A 20,641-nucleotide genomic window follows, 5' to 3' on the forward strand; every position below is an offset into this window, starting at 1 on the left:
CTTTGTAAGAATTGCAAGCACTTCTTGTATAAATAACAATGCGTTCAACAAAATCAACAACACTATTCAAAATGCTTATAAGTTATCAGCAGAACAATCCACAAAGGCAGCAGCAATAAAAGTTAAAATAAAGCTAAAGAGAAACACATTGTGTCAGGAAAAAAACTCATCAGAGTTTCTGCAGATGGCTCATTGCAAAAACGCGGACATGTTTCAGTGAATGGTGTGGTGACCACAATTTCTAAAGGACGATGTATTGATTTTCAAGTCTTCTGCAAGAAATGAAGGGGATGTAGAATGTGGAAAAAAAGAAGAGCCATCCAGGTTATACTGAATTGAAGGCTAATCATATTTGCCCCTTAAATCATGCAGCATCGTCTGGGGCAATGGAAAGTGCTGGAGTTGTAAAGATATTTAATCGCTTTTTAGAAAAAAATGATTTGATTTACAAATATTATTTGGGAGATGGGGACTCTTCTGCATTTTTAACTTAACAGTGTTATATGTTCCAGATACTAAAAAAACATTTTTACTCATAAAGCTTCGTTTGAGTTGGGAGTGAACTCAGCTGTGTTGTATTTTAAAAAGGGCACTGCTGGTGTTCAGAGAGTAATGAATCACCTCAACCTTGAGAATGGTGGAAAATCTGCAGTGTTCTTATTTTGTAGGGATCAAAAACGCAGGATATGTTCTACATATAATAATGCAGGGCCTGTAGCAAAATTTATGCCAACATAATGTACTTAACAAATTATTGACATTTTTCTATTTGATTTCATAAGCCAACTCTCCAAATTTTGATGCTTTTGCTAAAAAAATCAAAAATTACAACTTTTATTAGCAATGTATCGTTGATTTTGGTGCAGGCCCTTCATTTTAAGTGCATGAAACGTTTTGTCGAATATAAAGCTCTAATTTTTTGTGGTTTCCAAATTATCGTTTTTCAAAATTAGTTTCAAAATTGACTGATTTTGCGACCTTTTTGACATGTTTTCACAGTTTCAGGAATAAATAGTTGTAAAATGACACTTTTATTGTTTTTTATTTTTTTAAGTTATGCTTTGATATACTTTTTAATTTGAATGAAATTTTATTTGAATGAAACTTGGGGAATTTTATTTTTTTAGTGGTGAAATACCATCAGATAATGCCGCCTACAAAGGAGTATAAGGTGGATTAATTAGAAAAAAGGTCAAAAAATAGTTTAGAAAATTAAAGTTTAGGAAATATATAAAAATCAAGATCAAGAAAAAGGAATTCAAGAATTGGATAATCAGTTTGCAAAATCCAAGGGTGATGATAAAAACTCAATTTTTTAATGTTGAGTCATAGTTGTTGAGGAAAATAAAATAAAAAACCTCAAAAATAATTAGTAGTGGTCAATGCTATTTTTAATGAGCAAAATGAAAGTAAAGAGCAAATAATGAATTAAGCAAAGGAGCTCTTACTGAAAACAGCTGAGGATGTAAAGAAAGTTGATTTTTCATTGACCGCAGCTGAAAAAATATCAAATCTACATATATTAGAAGATTAAGATCAAACAAAGCTGATAAACCGTATCCTATTTTGTTTAATTTGGAAGGTTCTTCTTTGAGAAACCCGTTTTTATTGACAATAATGACTTTGAGAAACTTGAATGGCTTAGAAAAGATGTATGTAAGTCCTGATATGACTGAGGCTGAAAGAATGTTAAACTATGAGCTGAAAAGACAAAGAAATGAATTAAATAGTAAATTAGCAACAGATTCAGCGTTTCAAGGTGTAATGCGTAGTAACTTAGGGTCAACACTAAACAAATAGAAAGAATTAAGTACGCGCATTACATGGTTTATATTTTAATACTACTTTGATTGAAAATAAAATGGACGAATTTAAACTGTAAAGTAATTTAAAGCCGAGATTGTAAGGGTTACTGAAACTTGTTTTAAAGAAACTTCAATTATTTCGCTGAATGGATATGATATATATAGAAGCGATAGATCTGATGAAGTGATAGATCTGGAGAAAAGGAAGTGGAGTTCCCATTTATACTGGTACGAGAATTAAATCTTTAAGCCTAATGATTCATTTTTCAGTAAGAGCAAGCTCGAACAATAATGGACTGTTTTTGTATTTGGATCTTATATGTACTTTATCGAAGGTATATGTAGAGTAGATGGTTTTGTTGACATGCTTGATCTTGGATTGGTATTTAAGAGAGCTCCAAGTTATGAAAACGAAATGGGATTTGAAGATCTATTAAAAATGAGAAATGTCAATTTTCCACAGATTAAATGTTTAAGGCGGAGCTGTGGAAATTATTACAAATGATATTGCAATTGAACATTAGTTTTATAAAACTCTGTATGACACGTTTCTGATACAAGTTTTGTTGGGATAAGTTGGTTATTGAAGATAATGGTCCATTACTTGAATGAGACAATTATATTGATTCTTCACTTAATCATCCTACGGAAAGTTTTGAAGAAGTAACCAAAAGATTAAGCGTTATTAGATATTAAAAAAACAGGTGCAGCTGATTTAGTAAACCCTGCTCTATTAAAAAAACTACACGCATTTAATTGCTTATCCCTTAACAATAAAATTTAGAGCATTTTTAACAAGTAGTAGCATGCCAAGAAAGTGAAGATCTTCCAATATCACAATATTGTTTAAGAAAGATGATAAAATTGAGCCAGACAGTTATAGACCAGTATCACTCACATCTATTCCATGTAAAATATTAGAATGCATGTTTAGCTCATGTTTAGAAAAATATCTGCATAATAAGAAAGTCATTTGCAACGAGCAGCATGGATTTGTGAATAGTAAATAGTGTTCAACAAATCTATTGGAAAAGTTTGCCTTCATATTATATTGTCGAGCAAATAACATCCCAGTTAATGAAATAATATTGCATTTCAAAACCTTTTGACACCGTTCCTGATAAAAAAAATAGTTAAAGTTGGGAGGCTATGGTTAAAAGGATATTCTTTAAAGTGGATTAAAGTTTTCTTAAAAAAATGCAACCAAAGGGTAGTTCTCGGCAAGTCTAACAAAAATAAGTGTAAAGATTATAGGATGGAAGAAATTGTTTTAAAATTATCACATTTTGGAAAAAGGTCTTGGAGTTGCATTACCAAAAGTTATGAAATGGAAAAATTAACTGACTGCTGCTTCATCTAAAGCTAATAAAATAATTAGAATGATGAAGAAAAATTTTATTACATATATCTATCTGTCATTTATACAACCTTACTTAGAGTTTGCAGTTAGTGTATGGTCACCTTAATCTAAACTGGACGTATATTTAACTCGACTGAATAGTGGGCAATATTGTAAAAGAAACGTAAAAGACGTGATCTGATTCAGCTTTATAAATAATTTAATAATTTTGAATAAATTCAGCAAGTAAAAGATTTCAAATTCAAAACAGAACATTCAATAAGGCGGAATAGCTTGCAATATGATGGAGATATAACCAATTTTACTCCTAGGCAGAATTTTTGATTTAACAGAACATTAACTGAAACAATATTCCTATTGTTCTAGTTAGTTCAATTAATCTAAATGGATTTAAAAAAAGGTCATCGGCTCATCCAGTCACCGCTTTTACCACTATTTCTATTAAAACATTTGTAAAAACTTCAAATAACCTATAAAAAAAGAGATCATTTTGCTCAGATTGTAGCTGAAAACACTACTTTAACATGAAGTAGATATTAAGAGTTAATTAAGGCCATAGAAGAAACTTTGATGAAGATGAAATCTGAATAAAGTTTAGGTTAAGACCTGTCTTATTACTCTTGTTCCTTAAATAATAAAAACTTAAATCAAAGTGTCTTCTCTGAATCGTTTAGAGAGATGTGTTAGTATTAAACAAGTTTTTTCTTTTTTCAATAGAGTGTTGGACAGTTCAGGTACTTTCTTCATCTGAAAGTAACTGGATATTTTTTTTAAGGAATACAAACCTAATTAATTGTCTACTTTAATGCAGAAACTGGCTCTCTAATATTATTCATTTGTCGTGTAAATCCTCAATATCATACAAGTAACAATATACATGTATCATAAATTTTTCAAAATACACTTATGTTCTTAAAGACTTTAAATGCATATTTCCCAAAATGTTAACTTTTAACCTCTCAGCTTTACTCTCTTAAAAATTCCATATTTCTTGAATCTATAATTTTTTCGATAGTATAAATAATCTATAATTTTATCTTTATAATAGGTTTTTTTGATATGTTTAAAGGTTGATGTCATAAATAACGCTTTTTAGTTTTTAATACTCGTTAATATTCTACGTTCAATTTGATCAAAGATCAATACTTTAACCTGGTGCTAAAATTTTTAACTTAAATGTTTTAAATTATTGATATAGTATTGCCAATTGTTAAATTTCTTGTAAATTCATTCTTTAACACGAACTGATGTTTGTTAGTCCATGGGCTTTGATTGATTGTGAATCAATCTTTACAGGCTCGAATAATTCAAACAGTTTGTATGACAACAAATGTATAAAGTTTCTCTTTTAAAATCTCAGAGAAAAAGGCACTTTCTCTGTTGACGATTAAAAAAACCCTCCTAAAATTTGAAAAGCTAATTTTATTTATCGAATGCCCGTGACAAATATTATACACAGCACTTGGATGAAATATCGGAAATAAAGACTTTGTTTATACTTGGATGAAATATCGGAAATAAAGACATTATTTATAGCTATCCCAACAGACCACAGCTAATTAAAACAAGTTCAATTTAGAAGTAAAATAGCACTACTCATAACAACCAAATATTTAGTTAAGACCGTTTAGATGAGCAAAAAATTTAATACAAACCTTTTCCTTTGCTGGTTATATTTATGCTTCTTACAAAACCAGTGATGGACCTTCTTATTTGGTTATAAGCATATACTGTAACATCCTCAAAAGTTCTTGAAGCATTATCAATTACAGAATAAACAGTTTTCCCATTTATGCTTAAAGAGCAATTATAAAGGAAATTACCAACGTATAAGTGAGATACCTTTATCAATTGATCATCCGTTGAATAAATCCCAATCCAAAAGTTAAGACCATCTTTTGTTAAACTGACATTACTTTCTGGGTTTGATGTAATCCGTAATATAAAAGCCCTCTTTCCGTCTTTAGAAATGAAATCAATGAGGTTGTAGATTGGTAGGGTTGTGTTGAAGTCATAGTTCACTTTAAACGAAATAATATAGTTCGCATGAATGGTTTGCAACGTTGTAATGCTGTTTGACTTATTTAAGTCAATTTTTCCAGGTAAAATGACTGTATCTATAAAAAATAGCACAACAATTTAGACGAAGATCAAAAATTAAGACGTTTATTTTGAACTTTAATAAATCGCTTTATAATGTTTTTGGGCTGCAAACAACTTTTAATTATTCTTACTTTTGGAGAAAATCTCAAATTCAGATCATTTCATATTTTAAAGAAAGATTGATTTTTAGTTGCTTTTTAGCGGCAGAGAAGCGTGCTTCCAAAATATCGAAATGCTTCACTGAGCTCAACAAACTCCTTGATCTTCCTTTGAAAAGTATTTCATTTTTTCAAGGATGTAAAGTATTTCTTTACCTACATCCTTTATTATGCAAATTTATTTAAAAAACCTTGTAAAAAATTATTCGGCCAATGGTCAATTACCAAATAACATTTTTACGAGATTGTGACACATTAAAATTTAGATTTCCTTAATAAAGATTACACCCGAGAGTGCCAAGGTATTTCTTAAGCATAATATTTTATGCCATTTTAGAATAACCAGCAACCTTCGAATTAAAATTTAAATGCTAATATGAATGCTAAACTTAAGAATTTAATATAACTTACAACATATAGCAAACTAACATTATTTAAACATTAACACTCCTATTCCTAAATGTGGTTTATAATGTTTGCTTTTAGATTCAAACTAGGCATGATATATTATGAACAACACGTTTAGAAGAAATAAAAATGCTGCTGCGTTATTGAATTTAAGTTGTCTTTCCAGAAATAAAACAACTTTTTACAAACTTATTAAAAATATTGTAAATGTTATAACTTTATTATGATTACTTACTGTAATTTATGCAAAACACAGCAAATTGAATTTTCTGTGCTTTATACTAATATATTTTTTAAAACATTAAAACTTTATTATTTTTTATCAAAATGATAATAAAACACTTATAATAATAAAACTTTCATTTTTCCAGTAAATAAAACTGACTTTAAAATCAGGATGTCAATTACGCCAAAAGCAATAAGAAAGTAAGCTTGTCAACTCAGTTACTTGACAGAAAAACTTATAGAATGTTTTCTTTCAGATTTCCCAACTTCCAAAGATATTTTAAAATATGGCTTATACTTAAGGGAGATTACTGAGAAAGACCAAAGAAACTACAATCTGATCAGCTATTGCACAGTATAGTTCTGGGAATTTTTACAATTGAAAGAACCCAATCCTAAGTTAGTGAGTATAGTTATGATTAATAAAAGGAGAATTAAATGGAAAGTCTAAGGCCTTTCATTGTTGGCTCTATAAGTTAAGAGTGACATTATAACCATGTTGTCGAGAGATTGATTTTTGGAAAAACTTGATATACTGTTTGATTTTTTTACATGCAATTGTAAAATACAGCTTTGCTCTGAGAACAATCGTAAAGAAAACTGTAACAGTGAAGCTCAAATCATATGTAAATAATTCTCATCTTGAATTAAAATTCAGCAGATATCAAATCGAAAAAGTGGAAGCCAAAAGTATCCTTCAAATAGCATTTATTACCGGTGTATAATAAGAAAACAGGCAGCCCTGTTAAAGAAATCAAAAACAGACCAGGAAAATATAAATCAAGAAAAAGATTTCATATTGTCCAAATGCGATTCAGACGAAGTGTCTAAAAATCCCAATCATAAAAGAAATATGAATACAAATGAAATGAGCAAAGAAGTGAAAGGAAATTGGTTTATATATACCATAAATAAAAAAATTTAGCTTAAAGCTTATTACAGATTTAAAAAAGATTACGGAAATAGCAACTGCTTCTCTCATTGATGCTGAAGGATATTCTAATCTTATGATTAATCATAATGAAGTTAAGAGAGCGCATGAAAAAATTGGAAAAGTGTTGACCACAAAATATGAAAATGAACCTACCAATATTGGTTTGAGTTTCATCCTTTTTGATGTTAGAAAAGATGACACTAAAGTTTTTATCAGTGTTTAAGGTAGGAACATTATACTGCTTGCAGTGAACCTGGTAAAAATCAGCTTTTCCATTTTGTTCCTGAAGAATCAGATTTAAAAAAACCTGCGGAGATAATATCATGTAATTTTATGAAATTACTTAAAGGAAGAACCATGCATTTCATATTTCAATCTGCTGACTGTGATAGCACCAATATAAATACTATATGGCCAGAAGGAGTGATATTTTGGATAGAAAAAATACTGAGTATAAAACGCTAATGGATATTATGTGACCTACAGGCTGCGGAACTAGGGTTTACGTGGTTTTTTAAAATCCTTAATGATCCTTAGGGTAGAGTGAAATCAATATTTTTTTTGAAACTCAATTATTCTCTCTAATTTTTAAATTAATTTTAAGAAAACTAAAAAAATGAGACTAAGATGAGCAAATTTCTACAGAAACTAACCCCTGGAGCAATTTTTGGCTAAACTAGACCTAAATTCTCAGAGTCTTCCTGAACTGAAAGTTTTTATTCCAAATAATAGTTTCTTATATCCTTCCTTTTAAATACATCATTAATAGTCTATTAATAGATTTTTTAAAAGGACCGTTAGAATTGAACAGGTGCATATACGTCATAATATCAACACTCATAAAGCAAAAGTTGTACTAATAAGTGTTATAATGTGCCTCGATGTTAAGTATTGGCATATGCTTCCAAGATTGCAGACAAACAATTCAACTTTTCATTTCGCTAAAAACAGAAGCAGAAAGCTTTGCACTATTTTTACACAATCTTCTACGGCTTGCGTGTAGTACTGTAGTTTTCTTAAAAGATCTATTAGCTGTATTTGATGCTCTTTCGCCTTTTCCAGTTGCTCATCAGTGAGCTGCATTGTCAATGGTGGCCTTCTTTGCTGTGAATTACTCTAATCAATCAACTCCCCCATATTTTTTTCCATAAAATTGAGAGCAGAAACTTTAAACTGCCGCACACTTGTTTCGAATGCTTTCATACTTCTTTCCTCTCTAATTTTTAGATATGTGGCTGCTCATCTGAGAAAATCAGCAGAAGGATAACTTCTTGATGACCAAGGAATCCATTTGCTTGAATATCTTTGTCTTCTACCTTTCGCAATTCAGCTGGTAAATTTGGTTATTGTGCTGCGCTGATACTTGCTGCCATGAAGGAAAGAAGACTCCTTCTTCAAAATAAACCATATAAGGGCATAAGCACGCATAAGGAATGTCACTACTATTACTAATTTTGATTAGGGATTGCTGGTAGAAACATATAACCTGAGGATACTGTTGGCAGTAATGAGGCAACTATTATAATCCAGTTTTCCAGGGTTGCGCTTCTCCAGATTGAAAGTACAAGTGCCCAATAGTCTAGCTTGTAGGTAAAGGTAAAACTGGTCTATACTGAGCGTTTTTTTGTCCACCTTTTGTATTTCTTTAATATGGCATATAGTTTGAAAATCAAAAATCTCCAAGATCTCGTAAGTTTTAAGAGACTTTCTATTAGAGCCTGAATAGCGTCTAGGACGAAATACAAATCCATTTAACTCCTCAAAAAAATGGTGTAGTGGAAGCTCATTTGTATTTAACATACAAAATACAAATGATTTTAACTCAATCAATCTAGTAACATCACCCTGGTATCTTGTGTTAACATTAGTTCTACCACAGCCCAGTACTTGCTAATCATTTAAAATAAAACTGTGTTCTTTTTTGGGAAGTTTCTGTAAAATTACAAAAATACTTCATTGGACTATTGTTTGAGAAATGATATATGGTATAGCTTGCTTACATTTTCTTGCAAATACAGCTTATACTGCATGACATCTTTTCCTGTTAGCAGTTGCACCTCCTAGAGTTGCTTTGAATATCCAAAGAATGGATAATCTGTTTTAGATCCTAACATTCTATTTAAAAAGTAGATAAAATTACCAAAGTAGTCAGTAAATGGTTAACTGCTACCATACAATTTTGCAGATTCTGGCTCTCTAAACATGGAATAAAAAGTGAAAATTTAAATAACTTGTGATTGATTTTTGAGTATATAGTAGGTGTGTTTATCTGCGACTGGTTTGAAGGACCAATCAATTTGCATAATCAGATGCAATTACTAAAAGCTCAAGCTTCGTAAATAATTGGTATTTTTTTACCCACTTTTGAAAAATTACCATGGTATGCTCACCCTGAGTCTGTTATGCAAAGTATGCCTTGCAGCCAGATTGAAGAATAGTGACGATAAGCCGTTAATAAAGCAGTTAAATTAAGGCGATCCAGAAATGATATGCTTCAATTTAGGGACAAACATTCTAGGATTCAAAAGACTCCTAAAACTGTCATGGAACTGAAATCAAATCTATTTAAATCAGTTTATTAAAAACTTATATGAAAATTAGCAAAAACTTTTAAATTGTGCATGTTAAAAAAAGAATTTCGCAGTATCTTAAAATAATTTTTATTTTACTATCATTAAATGGTCATAGCAGCCGTGTAAAGAATATAAAAATTATATTAAAAGCGTTTATAAAATGCAGCCACTCGATATTTCATTTTATAGATCATTAAGTTGGCAATTTAATATAGTTGCGCAGACATAATTATGCCAATACCTAGACCAGCAAAAGTTGTTTAGTTTGAAAATCAGTTCAGTACTGGATATGGTGAGGTTGCTTCATTGAATAAAGTTGAAAGTGGATTCTGTAATTTAGGAGTTAATTGTTTTAATTACTCGTATTTAAAAATGAAGATTTAATAGCAGGAAAAGAATCTAATCAGGAAAAGGGTTATTTCTCACAGTACACCTATCGGAAAGCACTTAGTATACCATTCAAGTAATTCAAGACAAGAGCAACTCAAAAATGAGTGAATTTTAGCTTGATAAGACATCATAAAAATGAAAATCTTTTTTGTATTCCGCCATATTTACAAGTTCTTATTATAGTTTAATTGAAGATTCTAAAAAGAAAAAAGAAATACAATACAAAAACCTCAACAACTTTAAAAAATAAAAAAAATTTAAATACTATATTGTAATACTCTGACAAAGTGGTATTAATCAAAACATGGTATACAAAAGATAAAGAAAAATTTATTACTCGTCTTAGATTCTTCATTTTTTTACCCGGAACGGTTTACATTGTATTCACATTCATCTCCCAGGTAATATTTTGATCAAGTTTTAATTTTGACGGACCATTTTTTGGGCCTCTTAACTTTCTTCCCGACTCGCAACGATTTAATGATACGAATACAAGTTTCCTTTTACTTTATACCTTTTTGGAAGCAAATTAATTTGTCATTACGATTTTTAAAGCATTAGTCTAAAGTGAATTTTTTCACTTCTGCTTGCAAATTTATTTTCTTTGTTTTCCATAAACTTTTTAAAAACTACACCCATACTGCTTGAAAGGTATATAGATTTGCTTTTAGCTAATTAAAAAATTATCAAAGCTTAACAAGTAGTTCTCATCATATTTCAAAATATGTAGAAAAAAAGGTCATAGTTATTGCGGACTGTTTTTCGCATAACTTAAAATTTATCAGATTTTGATTTGCTAAAATGCGATTGTCAATTATTATTATAAACATCACGTGCTACAAGCTGTGGAAAAACCAGCTTTAAAGTTGTGCCCCACAACTTTAAAGCTGATTTTTTAAGGTAAGTATCAAGAAATGTTTCTCGATTGTTTTATCTGCGAGAAAAACTGCATAGTGCTTTAAAATATTACTGAACTCTTAAAAGCAACATGTTATGTTCTATTATTATAACTACTGAAAAAAAGATGGTGTTCTTCATTCATAAAAAAGAAATTTTATAGAAAGTAACACATTCATTATTACCTCAGTTATTTCCGGGAGGCAATTTTTCAATAATCAGCAAGTATTTTTTGTAAAGAAATTACATATAAATAGCATTAAAAAACACAGTTGATCACTTACATTGAAGAGTTCTGTTTATAAGCACCATTGCAACCTGATAAGAAAAGAAAAATCGTTTCCAATTTGTTTCTCACTGAGTTCTTTAAATGTTAAACTTGACTGATTCAACTAACTCATTCGCTATTTTGTATCACAAATAACTTTTTATAGTTTTCAATCAACTAAAAGCACGTTTAGCATTAAAAGATATAGGAGTGAAGTTAGGAGTCAATTAAATTTTTTTAAAAGAATTAGCATTTAGACTTGAGGCATTTTGATTTTGCTTAGCAGTTTAATGGTTAACCATTTTATAATTTATGTATAAAAAATCTCATATTTACATAATGCTATGTGATAAATATCATATTCATATTCAATGCTTGTCATTTTAACTTATATTACATGGGTTTAATTTAAATCAATTAATTAGATGTTTATCATTTTTAAAAATCTGTTTATATTTTGTTTGACAACATTATTTTTTGCCGGCTAAAGAATATATAATTTTTTTATTTTCACATCACCCCTTAGTAACATACTCAAGGGTTGAGTGGAAATTGACAAAATCAAATCTCTAATTAGATCATTATGATTTTTAGGTTAAATTTCTGCGAATTGTTTTTAGGAGTGGGAGTTAAGGTTAGTTTTAGACTAACTAAAATTAGCTGACTAACTTTTTAGTCTAACTAAATTTAGTCGACTAACTTTTTAGCGTAAGTAAATTTAGTCAACTTACATTTTAGTCTAACTAAAATTAGTCGACTAAAACAAAATTTAGTGCTGAAAAAAGCTAACAAACCAATACCTTAAAACTATATGATATGAATTATGACAAATAAATCAATTTAAAGACATTCATCAAAATTTATTGATTTTAAGAAACTTAAAATACGCAATATAATTTGTGACCATTAGGTATTAAAAATAATTTCTTTGTAACTAGTTTTGCCCCAAATTTTTGTTTTACTGAATTAAATAAAAATTAGTTTGTTAGCAGAACAACTTCGTCAAAACGAAGTTAATTACGTATTATTAATACTCAAAGTATCATTGGGTCTCATGCAGCATTATTAGCTTTCAACGGCTTAAACGTCTTCAACTGATGATTCTTTTTAAGGTCCAATTATTTATTTCATCAAGTTTACATATTTTAATCATCCGCGTTTAACAGCTTAAAACTATTGGTGCATTACGTTTTATTAATTGAAAAAAGGTGATTAGACGGAAGTAGCTGAAAGCAATTGCTTACTACAATCATTCATGTCATAATTATGAAAAAATTTTGTTTTTCATTCTAATATCTTTAAAATTAAAAAATTTCCTGAAATGAAGCCACTTTCAAAAATATTATTTTTTATTTTACGGACACATTTTGGGCGAATGTGAAAATCAAAAATCAAGTGCTTTAAGCGCATAGTTTTGACGTTTTGGAAACAGCTATAAAAGGAGGTGGTTCCATATATAAATCTGCTTGAAATACTGAATATCATTCATTTTACAGGTTCTAATTTTAAAAAAATCACTTGTCCCATCAACTTTTTATATAAATACTTTAATGAAACTTTAAAAATATTAAATCAAAAACAAAAAATGTTTAAATAAAAGCATTCGTACCAAAATCGAGAAATCCTTAATCATTTTATTTTTTAAAAAAATTAGTTTTTTCATTTAAAAAAGCTCTATACTTCTGTAGTAAGTTCTTCTTCCACAAATCTTTTTTGCATAGGAGCTTAAATATTTATTTGAATTTAGTTACAACCTAATTCAAAATTTAATTATTAAAAGCATTTTTGAAATCAGTTTTAAGTATTTCTTCTAAATGTTAGGAGAATAGCAGGAATTTCGAAGAAAAAAGGAGCTTTATTAGAACAGTGATCTAAATTAAGATATGTATAGTTTTGATCAAAATGTGTGATTCGCTACTTTTTGGTTTTATTTATTGTGTTTACACATATGTTTTTTTATAACTGCAAAGATTCTTTTTAGTGGCAGCAATTTTTGTGTTTTTCTTCTACAGTTAATAATGCAAGAAAACCTATTTCAAAAGCAAAAACCAATTTATTCACGTCGGATATGCCAAACTAACCGATGTTAAAATTTGAACACCTCTATAGTATAAGAGATAAATATTCCCTCAAAATGTTATAGTATTGTTAAATAATTTAAAATTAGTTTGAATATTCTTTTTAAAGTTTTTCTTTGCTAAAAATGGATTTTCCGAAATCACAGTTAAATCAGGAGCAAGTAAAATGAGATGAAAAGGTTTTAAAATTGGTTTTAAATTATTATTAATTTAAACCAGCAGTAAGACTTGACAACAATTTAAACAGATTGTATTTTTGATTTACTCTTAAGACATAATTTTAAATTTATTTACTAGCAAAAGTGTTCTGCATAACATTTGAAACTAATTTTCCCTTTCTACGTATAAAAAAACTTTATAACCGAGAACTTTATCCAAGAAAATTCACTTTAAGGGATAAATACTTTATGCAAGATTTTATCACGCAAGTTAAAGTGGAAATAGTTTTGAGTTTTTATCAACAAGTTGAAATTATAAAAACTTTCAAGAAAATACGAAAATTTTCAAGAAAATACGAAAATTTTCAAGAAAATACGAAAATTTTCAAGAAAATACGAAAATTTTCAAGAAAATACCAAAATTTTCAAGAAAATACGAAAATTTTCAAGAAAATACGAAAATTTTCATGAAAATACGAAAATTTTCAAGAAAATACGAAAATTTTCAAGAAAATACGAAAATTTTCAAGAAAATACGAAAATTTTCAAGAAAATACGAAAATTTTCAAGAAAATACGAAAATTTTCAAGAAAATACGAAAATTTTCAAGAAAATACAAAAATTTTCAAGAAAATATGAAAACGAAGTCCAATTCCTTTTTAAAACATAAACAAAGTGGAAAATAAAGTATAGAGTGTTTTGATGTTCTGTCTTGGGTATTACCAGAAAATATTAGTGTATTCATTGTTTGTTTTTCATACAATTAGACCTTGAGGTCCACAGTAACTAAACTTTTATTTTATATTCATATATTATAAGTTTGGTTGTTGCGCTTTGTTTATCAGCGTATTTTTTCACACTATCCAATCTTAAACCCTTGTAGAGTTGGTCTAAAATATGGTATCATAATTTGTCAAAGTATTAGCTAAAAATTTGTGTGGAGGTTGAGTTATCGATTTTTAAGATAATATAATCTTAAACGTCAGTAACTCAACTCAAAAGTTTTAGCTAATACTATGATACAAACGTGTAAACTAGAAAAAAAGTTCACCAAAGTTTTGAACCAAAACACAGGAAATCGTCAAATGTTTGGTAATGGTCAATTAAAGCAGCAGAAGGTAATTTGTCATCATACAATCAGCCAGATGGATTTTAGCGTCATAATTATCGTTTCCCCAGTTCAACCGTGTAAACTCTCATAAATTGTACTTTGTAGATGTGTGTTTATTCTGATAATAAGAACATGATCTTTCTATTAGAAATCTGTAATATGCAATAATAACTTAATTTTCTTAGCTTATTAACTTGTATTACAATGGTTCTTCGTTTGATGGGTATATTCTTTAAGTTTTATAACTTTAAAGCGGTTTTTAAAAAAAATGTCTGATTTTTAGATGTAAAAGTTTAAACTGGGACAGCAAAAGTTTATTATGTCTAGTTAACTCATAAACTCAGAGTTAAGTTCTAAAATGCCATCTCTTTTGAATTATCTATACAACTGGAGATGGTATTGAGGAAACAATAGTTGTAAACTCTGGATAACTTTTTGCATGGAGACTTTCTGAGTAACTTACCTTGTAGTGTCTTGAATGAAAAAATGCTAGGAACTTCATTCCCTGATTTTAAAGTTTTTTTTACCGCATCCTGAACTAATATTTATTTCCTCAGGCCTAAAGTGAAATTCACACACTATCGTGTGTTTCATTATTTCAAACTTATCAGCACCTCCTTTATGTTTTTATTTAAATATTTCATTACACCAAGCTCTGTAAACAACAAGTTTTTTTTCTTAATAGGGAAAGAAAATAGAGCAATGTTAGTCTTTTCCATATTTTTATTACAAACTGAACTTCCGCACAGTGGAATACAGCAATACATCCCTCTTCAACCTTTTTTCACTTCGTTTGGTCTGAAAATGCTTGAGTTGGAATAAGACATCTTTTTGAGCGAAATTATGTTTTTAATTTTATAATTTCGAGAAAGAGTTTTTATCTGTTTACATTTTTGTCCATCCTGGCCTCTTTTTCGAGGCGAGAAATTAGTTGCGCAATTGAATTAGAGAAATCTCTATAGGGAAACCTGTTGTACCTCTGACCACTCTTTGCTTCTGAGCACTTTTTTTTCCAAACAATTGAATCAATTTAAACCATTCAAAGTTTGTTTTATTCTCTTACATTTTGCGCAAAAACTGCACTTTTGAGTTTTTTCTCTTTCGACCAAAATGTATCATTTTCGAGCGTTTTAAAAAAGTAGCCAAAGATCAAAGATACAAAGATCAAAGGTACAACATGTAAGTTATTCCTTTGACCGAGGTGTGTTGTTCCTTTGCCCATAATGTCATAAGTAATCATGAATTATTTGGACTACTGCAGCTTTGTAATGTTATTAAGAAATTTTTGGCTAACCGCATGCCAATAAAAGCTTATATAACTATTTTATAAGCAGTCAAAGCTGTCTACCCAAGTAGTAGCGCTCGTATGGGTCAGTGCTGGCTACGCCAGTTCTGGCAATCCATTTACTGGACATTAAAGTTCCTTGAACTGCATGCCGGAGCCGATATGAACCAATGTTGTACCGTAAAAGATTCACCAGAGCTGGTGTGCCAGATTGCAACTGTCATGTTGTCCTTTTGCGGCATCCCAGTCCTGGATATCTAATAACGGACCGATATACAGTACTGTGCAAAAGAAAGTAGCACCTAAGAAATTTTTAAAAAAATGCACATTTAAATAAATATAAGTAAATAATATTGAGTTTTTATTAAATTAAACTAAGATATTCTTTTAGATAAAACTATATTTATTTATTTTAGTTAATGATTTCGTTAATAATATAATTTTTTTATTAATATTTATTAGATGGTTTCAAGTCGTATCATTTTTCATCCACTTATAATGTTTGCTCATTTATTGCGGATAGGGATTGCAATCCCGGAGGTCTTTTTCAATCCCGGGATTTCGGGATTGAAAAATATCAATCCCGGGATTGAAAAGCAGATGCAACATCTATAGTATTAAGTAAAATAAAAACAGTACATTTAACTAAGAATATATTTATTAAATGAATTTAATTTAACATGTTAATTAAATTTCAGAAGTTAATTAATGTTAAAAAATTATGTTAGAGATAAGGAGATATGTAATGTTTTTTGTGCTTCAAAATGTGACTTCAGGAAGCATAACGCGTCCAAAGTTTCATCGCCCAAACGATTACAAATTTTTGTATTGAACAGTCCAGCGGAAGAAAATGCCCGCTCAGCCTCGACACTTGTCGGTTTCACAGCCATTAGAAAAGAATAAACTCTTTCTAAATAATTGCCACGTGTACCCCCATTTTCAAGTAGTGTGATTTCTTTTTGAATTTTCGATGACAATATTTCACGTCTAATTGATTGTATTGGTGATTGTCCCTCTTTAATAACACGATCAAGTGTTATTAAAGAAGGACAATCACCAATATAATCTTTTCTCTTCTTTAATAACACGATCAAGTTCCTCTTCAATGCTTAAAGTATTACTTTAAGACTCAGGTACCATTTCAGGTTCCTCAATCAAATCCAGCATGTCAGGGTCAACTGATGCTCTTACTAGAGCAGAATTGGAAGCATTTAATCTTTCCAGCAATTCAACCGAAAGTTTTCGACATTTAAATGAGGAAGGCACTGTAATTATTTCTTCATCGACTTCAACGGAGTTACGACCGTCATGCAGATATTGCAGAAGTCCACTCATATCGGCTCGGCGTTCATGCATGTGAGTCATTAAAGCTCTACGCATTTCTTTGCTTGTAAATAAGTTAGAGTCTCGACGACATATTGCTTCAACCATTGCTTTAATGGGAACTAAAGCTGTAATAGTCTCTGATAATAATGTCACTTCATCTTGTGACAGAGCTATAGAATTATCTTGCACTAGGTAAATATCAATTAATGATTTTTGTATATAATTTTTTACTATGTAAATCGTTTAAGCATTAACAGAAGGCTGCTCCACCATGTCTTGCAGTCCATTATTAAAGACAGCTGTTTTCAAAATTTAGCCTTAATATATTTTTGTAAGATGTCGTTCTTGGTAGGTGATCGTCTAAATTTTAGCATTAGTTTGCGTACTTCTTTAATGACTGGCCCATAATGAACTTCATTTAGTTCAATTTTAGGTCTTACATTTTTATGATTGTAGTCCAACAATACTTTCTCGATGTCCTCATTCTCGGATGAATCACTGTCAGAAAATTCATTGTTAAAATCTGGGTGATTTGCATCGAATTCTCTTTTTTTATAAGGAACATCAATTACAGCAAGTTGTATGCCATGAGCAAAACATAGTTATTAGTTATTAGGCAGCAACCTGCCAACTTTTTTCATAACACTAGCTCTGTCGGTCATTATAGCCACACTGTCGCTGTATAGATCAAGACTATGGTCTTTAAGTCTTTTTTCTAATAGTTCAATGCACTTTTCTGCTGGTATTGAATCTGTTATTCGCACTAAACCTAAACTCCAGAACTGAGAGTTTTGTCCATGAACGTTAATATTCATGTAGCGACGATTTTGAAGTGACGTCCATTCATTAAAAGACAAAGAAAATCTCTCCCCCACACAGAATTCCGTTTTCTTGCGCACTTCAATTTGATGAACTAAACCAACCAAACCTAATCTTATTTTTTTGCTGTACTCTACTGCATGATTACGAATTGTGTTTACTGACATTGGTAGATTTTTTTTCGAGCAAGTGTAGCACAAAGTGTTTTATCTTCCCTTTCATAGATCGAAAAGTATTCTGTTAGTGGCTTAGATTTCTTTTTTGGTGGTTTATTTGGTGCGCATTTTCTGGTTATATGATGTTGGGTTGGAATTTCGACCTTCACATTATGCACCGACAACATGTGTGTATGAAGTCCTTTTGTTGAGCCACCACGAATTTTTAAAATTTTCTTGCAGTTTGGCAATTTACACATCGCTGTCTGGCTTTTTTCATCCCGTAGAAAATATTGCCAAACAGCTGAGTTACTTTTAATTGTAAAATCAAAATACGACATGCTGATTTAATTTTTTAATTTTAAGATTCTACCTTATAAGAAAAGCGCTTTTCTTCAGTTTGAAAAAACTGACTACTAAATAGGCTATTAAAAATTATTAATAATAGTAACTAAGGTATTAAAAAATCTAACTAATTTAACGCGAATATTTTAAAAGTGTTTACATAAATAACTTTTTACAACGTAAATTCGTATAACATAACGATTTATTATAAAATAAATATAAACCGAAATATAAAATGATACTAAGTCTAGTATCGCAAGCAAGCATATTATTATTATACTTTTAATTGCTTACAAACTTATTATTTAAATCAGATTGTATTCAATTTTTAAATAGTGTATATTGTGAGGACAGTGGAGTTTTAATTATATTTATTGTTATTTTATGTTTTCTTCTTTTGCAGTAAAGGCGAAGGGGAATGGGAAGGGGAAGGGGAAGTTTGGGTTTAGTGTTATTGTTGTCTGGATTAGGTATATGGAGGTTGGGAACTAGGTTGATGGTCTGGGAAGTACTTGGTTAGGTAAGGGCGAGGTTTGAGAATAGTTTGGTAAGGAATGGGCAAGGTCTAATCGAAAAGGCTTAACTTACATTCGCCGTCCTCAGTATATTCTATACTACAAAACTCAACAAATGTTCTATTGATGTGTAACGGTAAGCACTCTTATATTTGTGTGACGTAAATCTAGTGGCGCAGATATGCTAAGGTGAGCAGTAAAGCATCAAACTTTTCAATAACAATATTTTACGCATATAGTAATATCAACAATAATATTAATAATCAACTTTCCTCATAAAGTTCTCTTTTAAATTCTCCTTTAATTCTTCTCATAAGTTTCTTGTTAAATTTTCCATAAATTCTTTTCATAAATTTCTTATTAAATCTTCAAAACTCTTTTTCTCATAAATTCTTCTTTTAAGTCTCTTAAAACTCTTTCTCTTAAAATTCTCTTTTAAATCTCTTAAAACTCTTTCTCTTAAAATTCTCTTTTAAATCTCTTCTTCAAAAACTCTTTCTCTTCTCCCAAAGACTTCACTTAAAAACTCTAATTCTTCTTCTCTTAACTCTCCCAATAAAAGCTCTCTTTAAAAACTGTCTTCCCAAAAAAACACACTCTCTCTGCCAGATTCTTTCTTTTTTTTTGAGCTTTTATAGTTCATTAGTTTACTTGACAGGTAAATAGGTCTCTGTATGTACGTCTTTTCTTAATGGTTATTTTTTTATTTTTGCTTCATTAGTTTTCTCGTGTTTTATTTATACGACATGATGAATAAGTCTCTGTATGTACGTCTTTTCTTAATGGTTATTTTTTATTTTTGCTTCATTAGTTTTCTCGTGTTTTATTTATACGACATGATGAATAAGTCTCTGTATGTACGTCTTTTCTTGGTTAACTCACTCTTTTCTTCCTTCCAATGTTATTAGCTTGAGTCGGGTAAAACTTAAAGATAATGTTTTTCAATTTTATCATTTTCCCTCCTCACAATATGTTAACCAACATGACATAGTGCGAAAATTTTCTCTTTTATTTTTCTCTAAATCAATTGAAAATACAATACTTTTACAATTTTATAACTAATAAAAATTATTTTATTGATACGCAAAATTGTTGTTATTTTTATATATTCTTTCATAACGCTTTGTTTTTTTTGATCTTATAGGAAATCCCGGGATTGATGTTAGACAATCCCGGGATTTCGGGATTATAAAAAAGGCCGGGATCCCGGGATTACAATCGCTAATTGCGGAAAAGGATCAACTCTAGAAATTGATTACATCAATCACTGCACTATTTATTTATTTTGTTTAAATTTATTATTGTTATATATTTTTTGATAAATAAGAATGTGGCGAAGAATTTTTAGTTACTGTTGTGTTCTCGCGTTAATTACAGATTTTTTCGTCTAAAAAGATTTTTTTTTTTTCAAAAGTTTTGTTTTATAATAAAATTACTTTTCAGTACTAATAAAATGCCAAAGATATCAATAAATGACAGAAATCGCATCATTGATTTACATGAAGAGGGCTATAGTCAAGTTAAAGTAGCCAAACGTGTGAATTGTTCACGAGCCTCAGTTCAAAAAATAGTTAAAAAGTATAATGAAACTGGTGATGTAGTGGATAAAAAGATGTCTGGTCGTCCCAAGAAGTTAAGCCTATGTGATGAACAGTTTTTAAAAATAACAGCGCTACGAAATCGCAAGAAAGTAAGCGCAGAACTCGTTCAAGATCTTAAAAGAGCTAG

General features: G+C 29.8%; 1 protein-coding gene across 9 annotated transcripts in view; it reads right to left on the bottom strand.

The window, feature by feature from the left end:
• LOC149890546 (uncharacterized) overlaps window positions 1-12,842 on the bottom strand; it is a 32,673-nt gene extending 19,831 nt beyond the window's left edge. For 4 of the 9 annotated variants that reach the window (XR_016451016.1, XM_090082699.1, XM_090082698.1 and 1 more), the window contains exons 1-3: window positions 12,731-12,842; window positions 11,138-11,171; window positions 5,008-5,282 (exon numbers count right to left, since the gene is read on the bottom strand). Coding sequence is in view for 4 of the 9 variants with exons in the window: in XM_090082695.1 (XP_089938821.1) it covers window positions 4,821-5,282; window positions 11,138-11,171; window positions 12,731-12,784 (550 nt within the window). In the remaining 5 variants the exon portion in view is untranslated. Of the gene's footprint in view, window positions 1-4,820; window positions 5,283-11,137; window positions 11,172-12,730 lie in introns of all 9 variants that reach the window. The other 5 variants (XM_090082695.1, XM_090082696.1, XM_090082694.1 and 2 more) reach the window with 2 other exon arrangements.
• Window positions 12,843-20,641: the final 7,799 nt, after the last annotated feature.

Source organism: Hydra viridissima, unplaced genomic scaffold (genome assembly GCF_058129835.1).
Source record: "Hydra viridissima isolate aposymbiotic clone 2 unplaced genomic scaffold, HvirCarnegie_v1 scaffold_3, whole genome shotgun sequence".
Classification (NCBI taxonomy): Eukaryota; Metazoa; Cnidaria; class Hydrozoa; order Anthoathecata; family Hydridae; genus Hydra; species Hydra viridissima.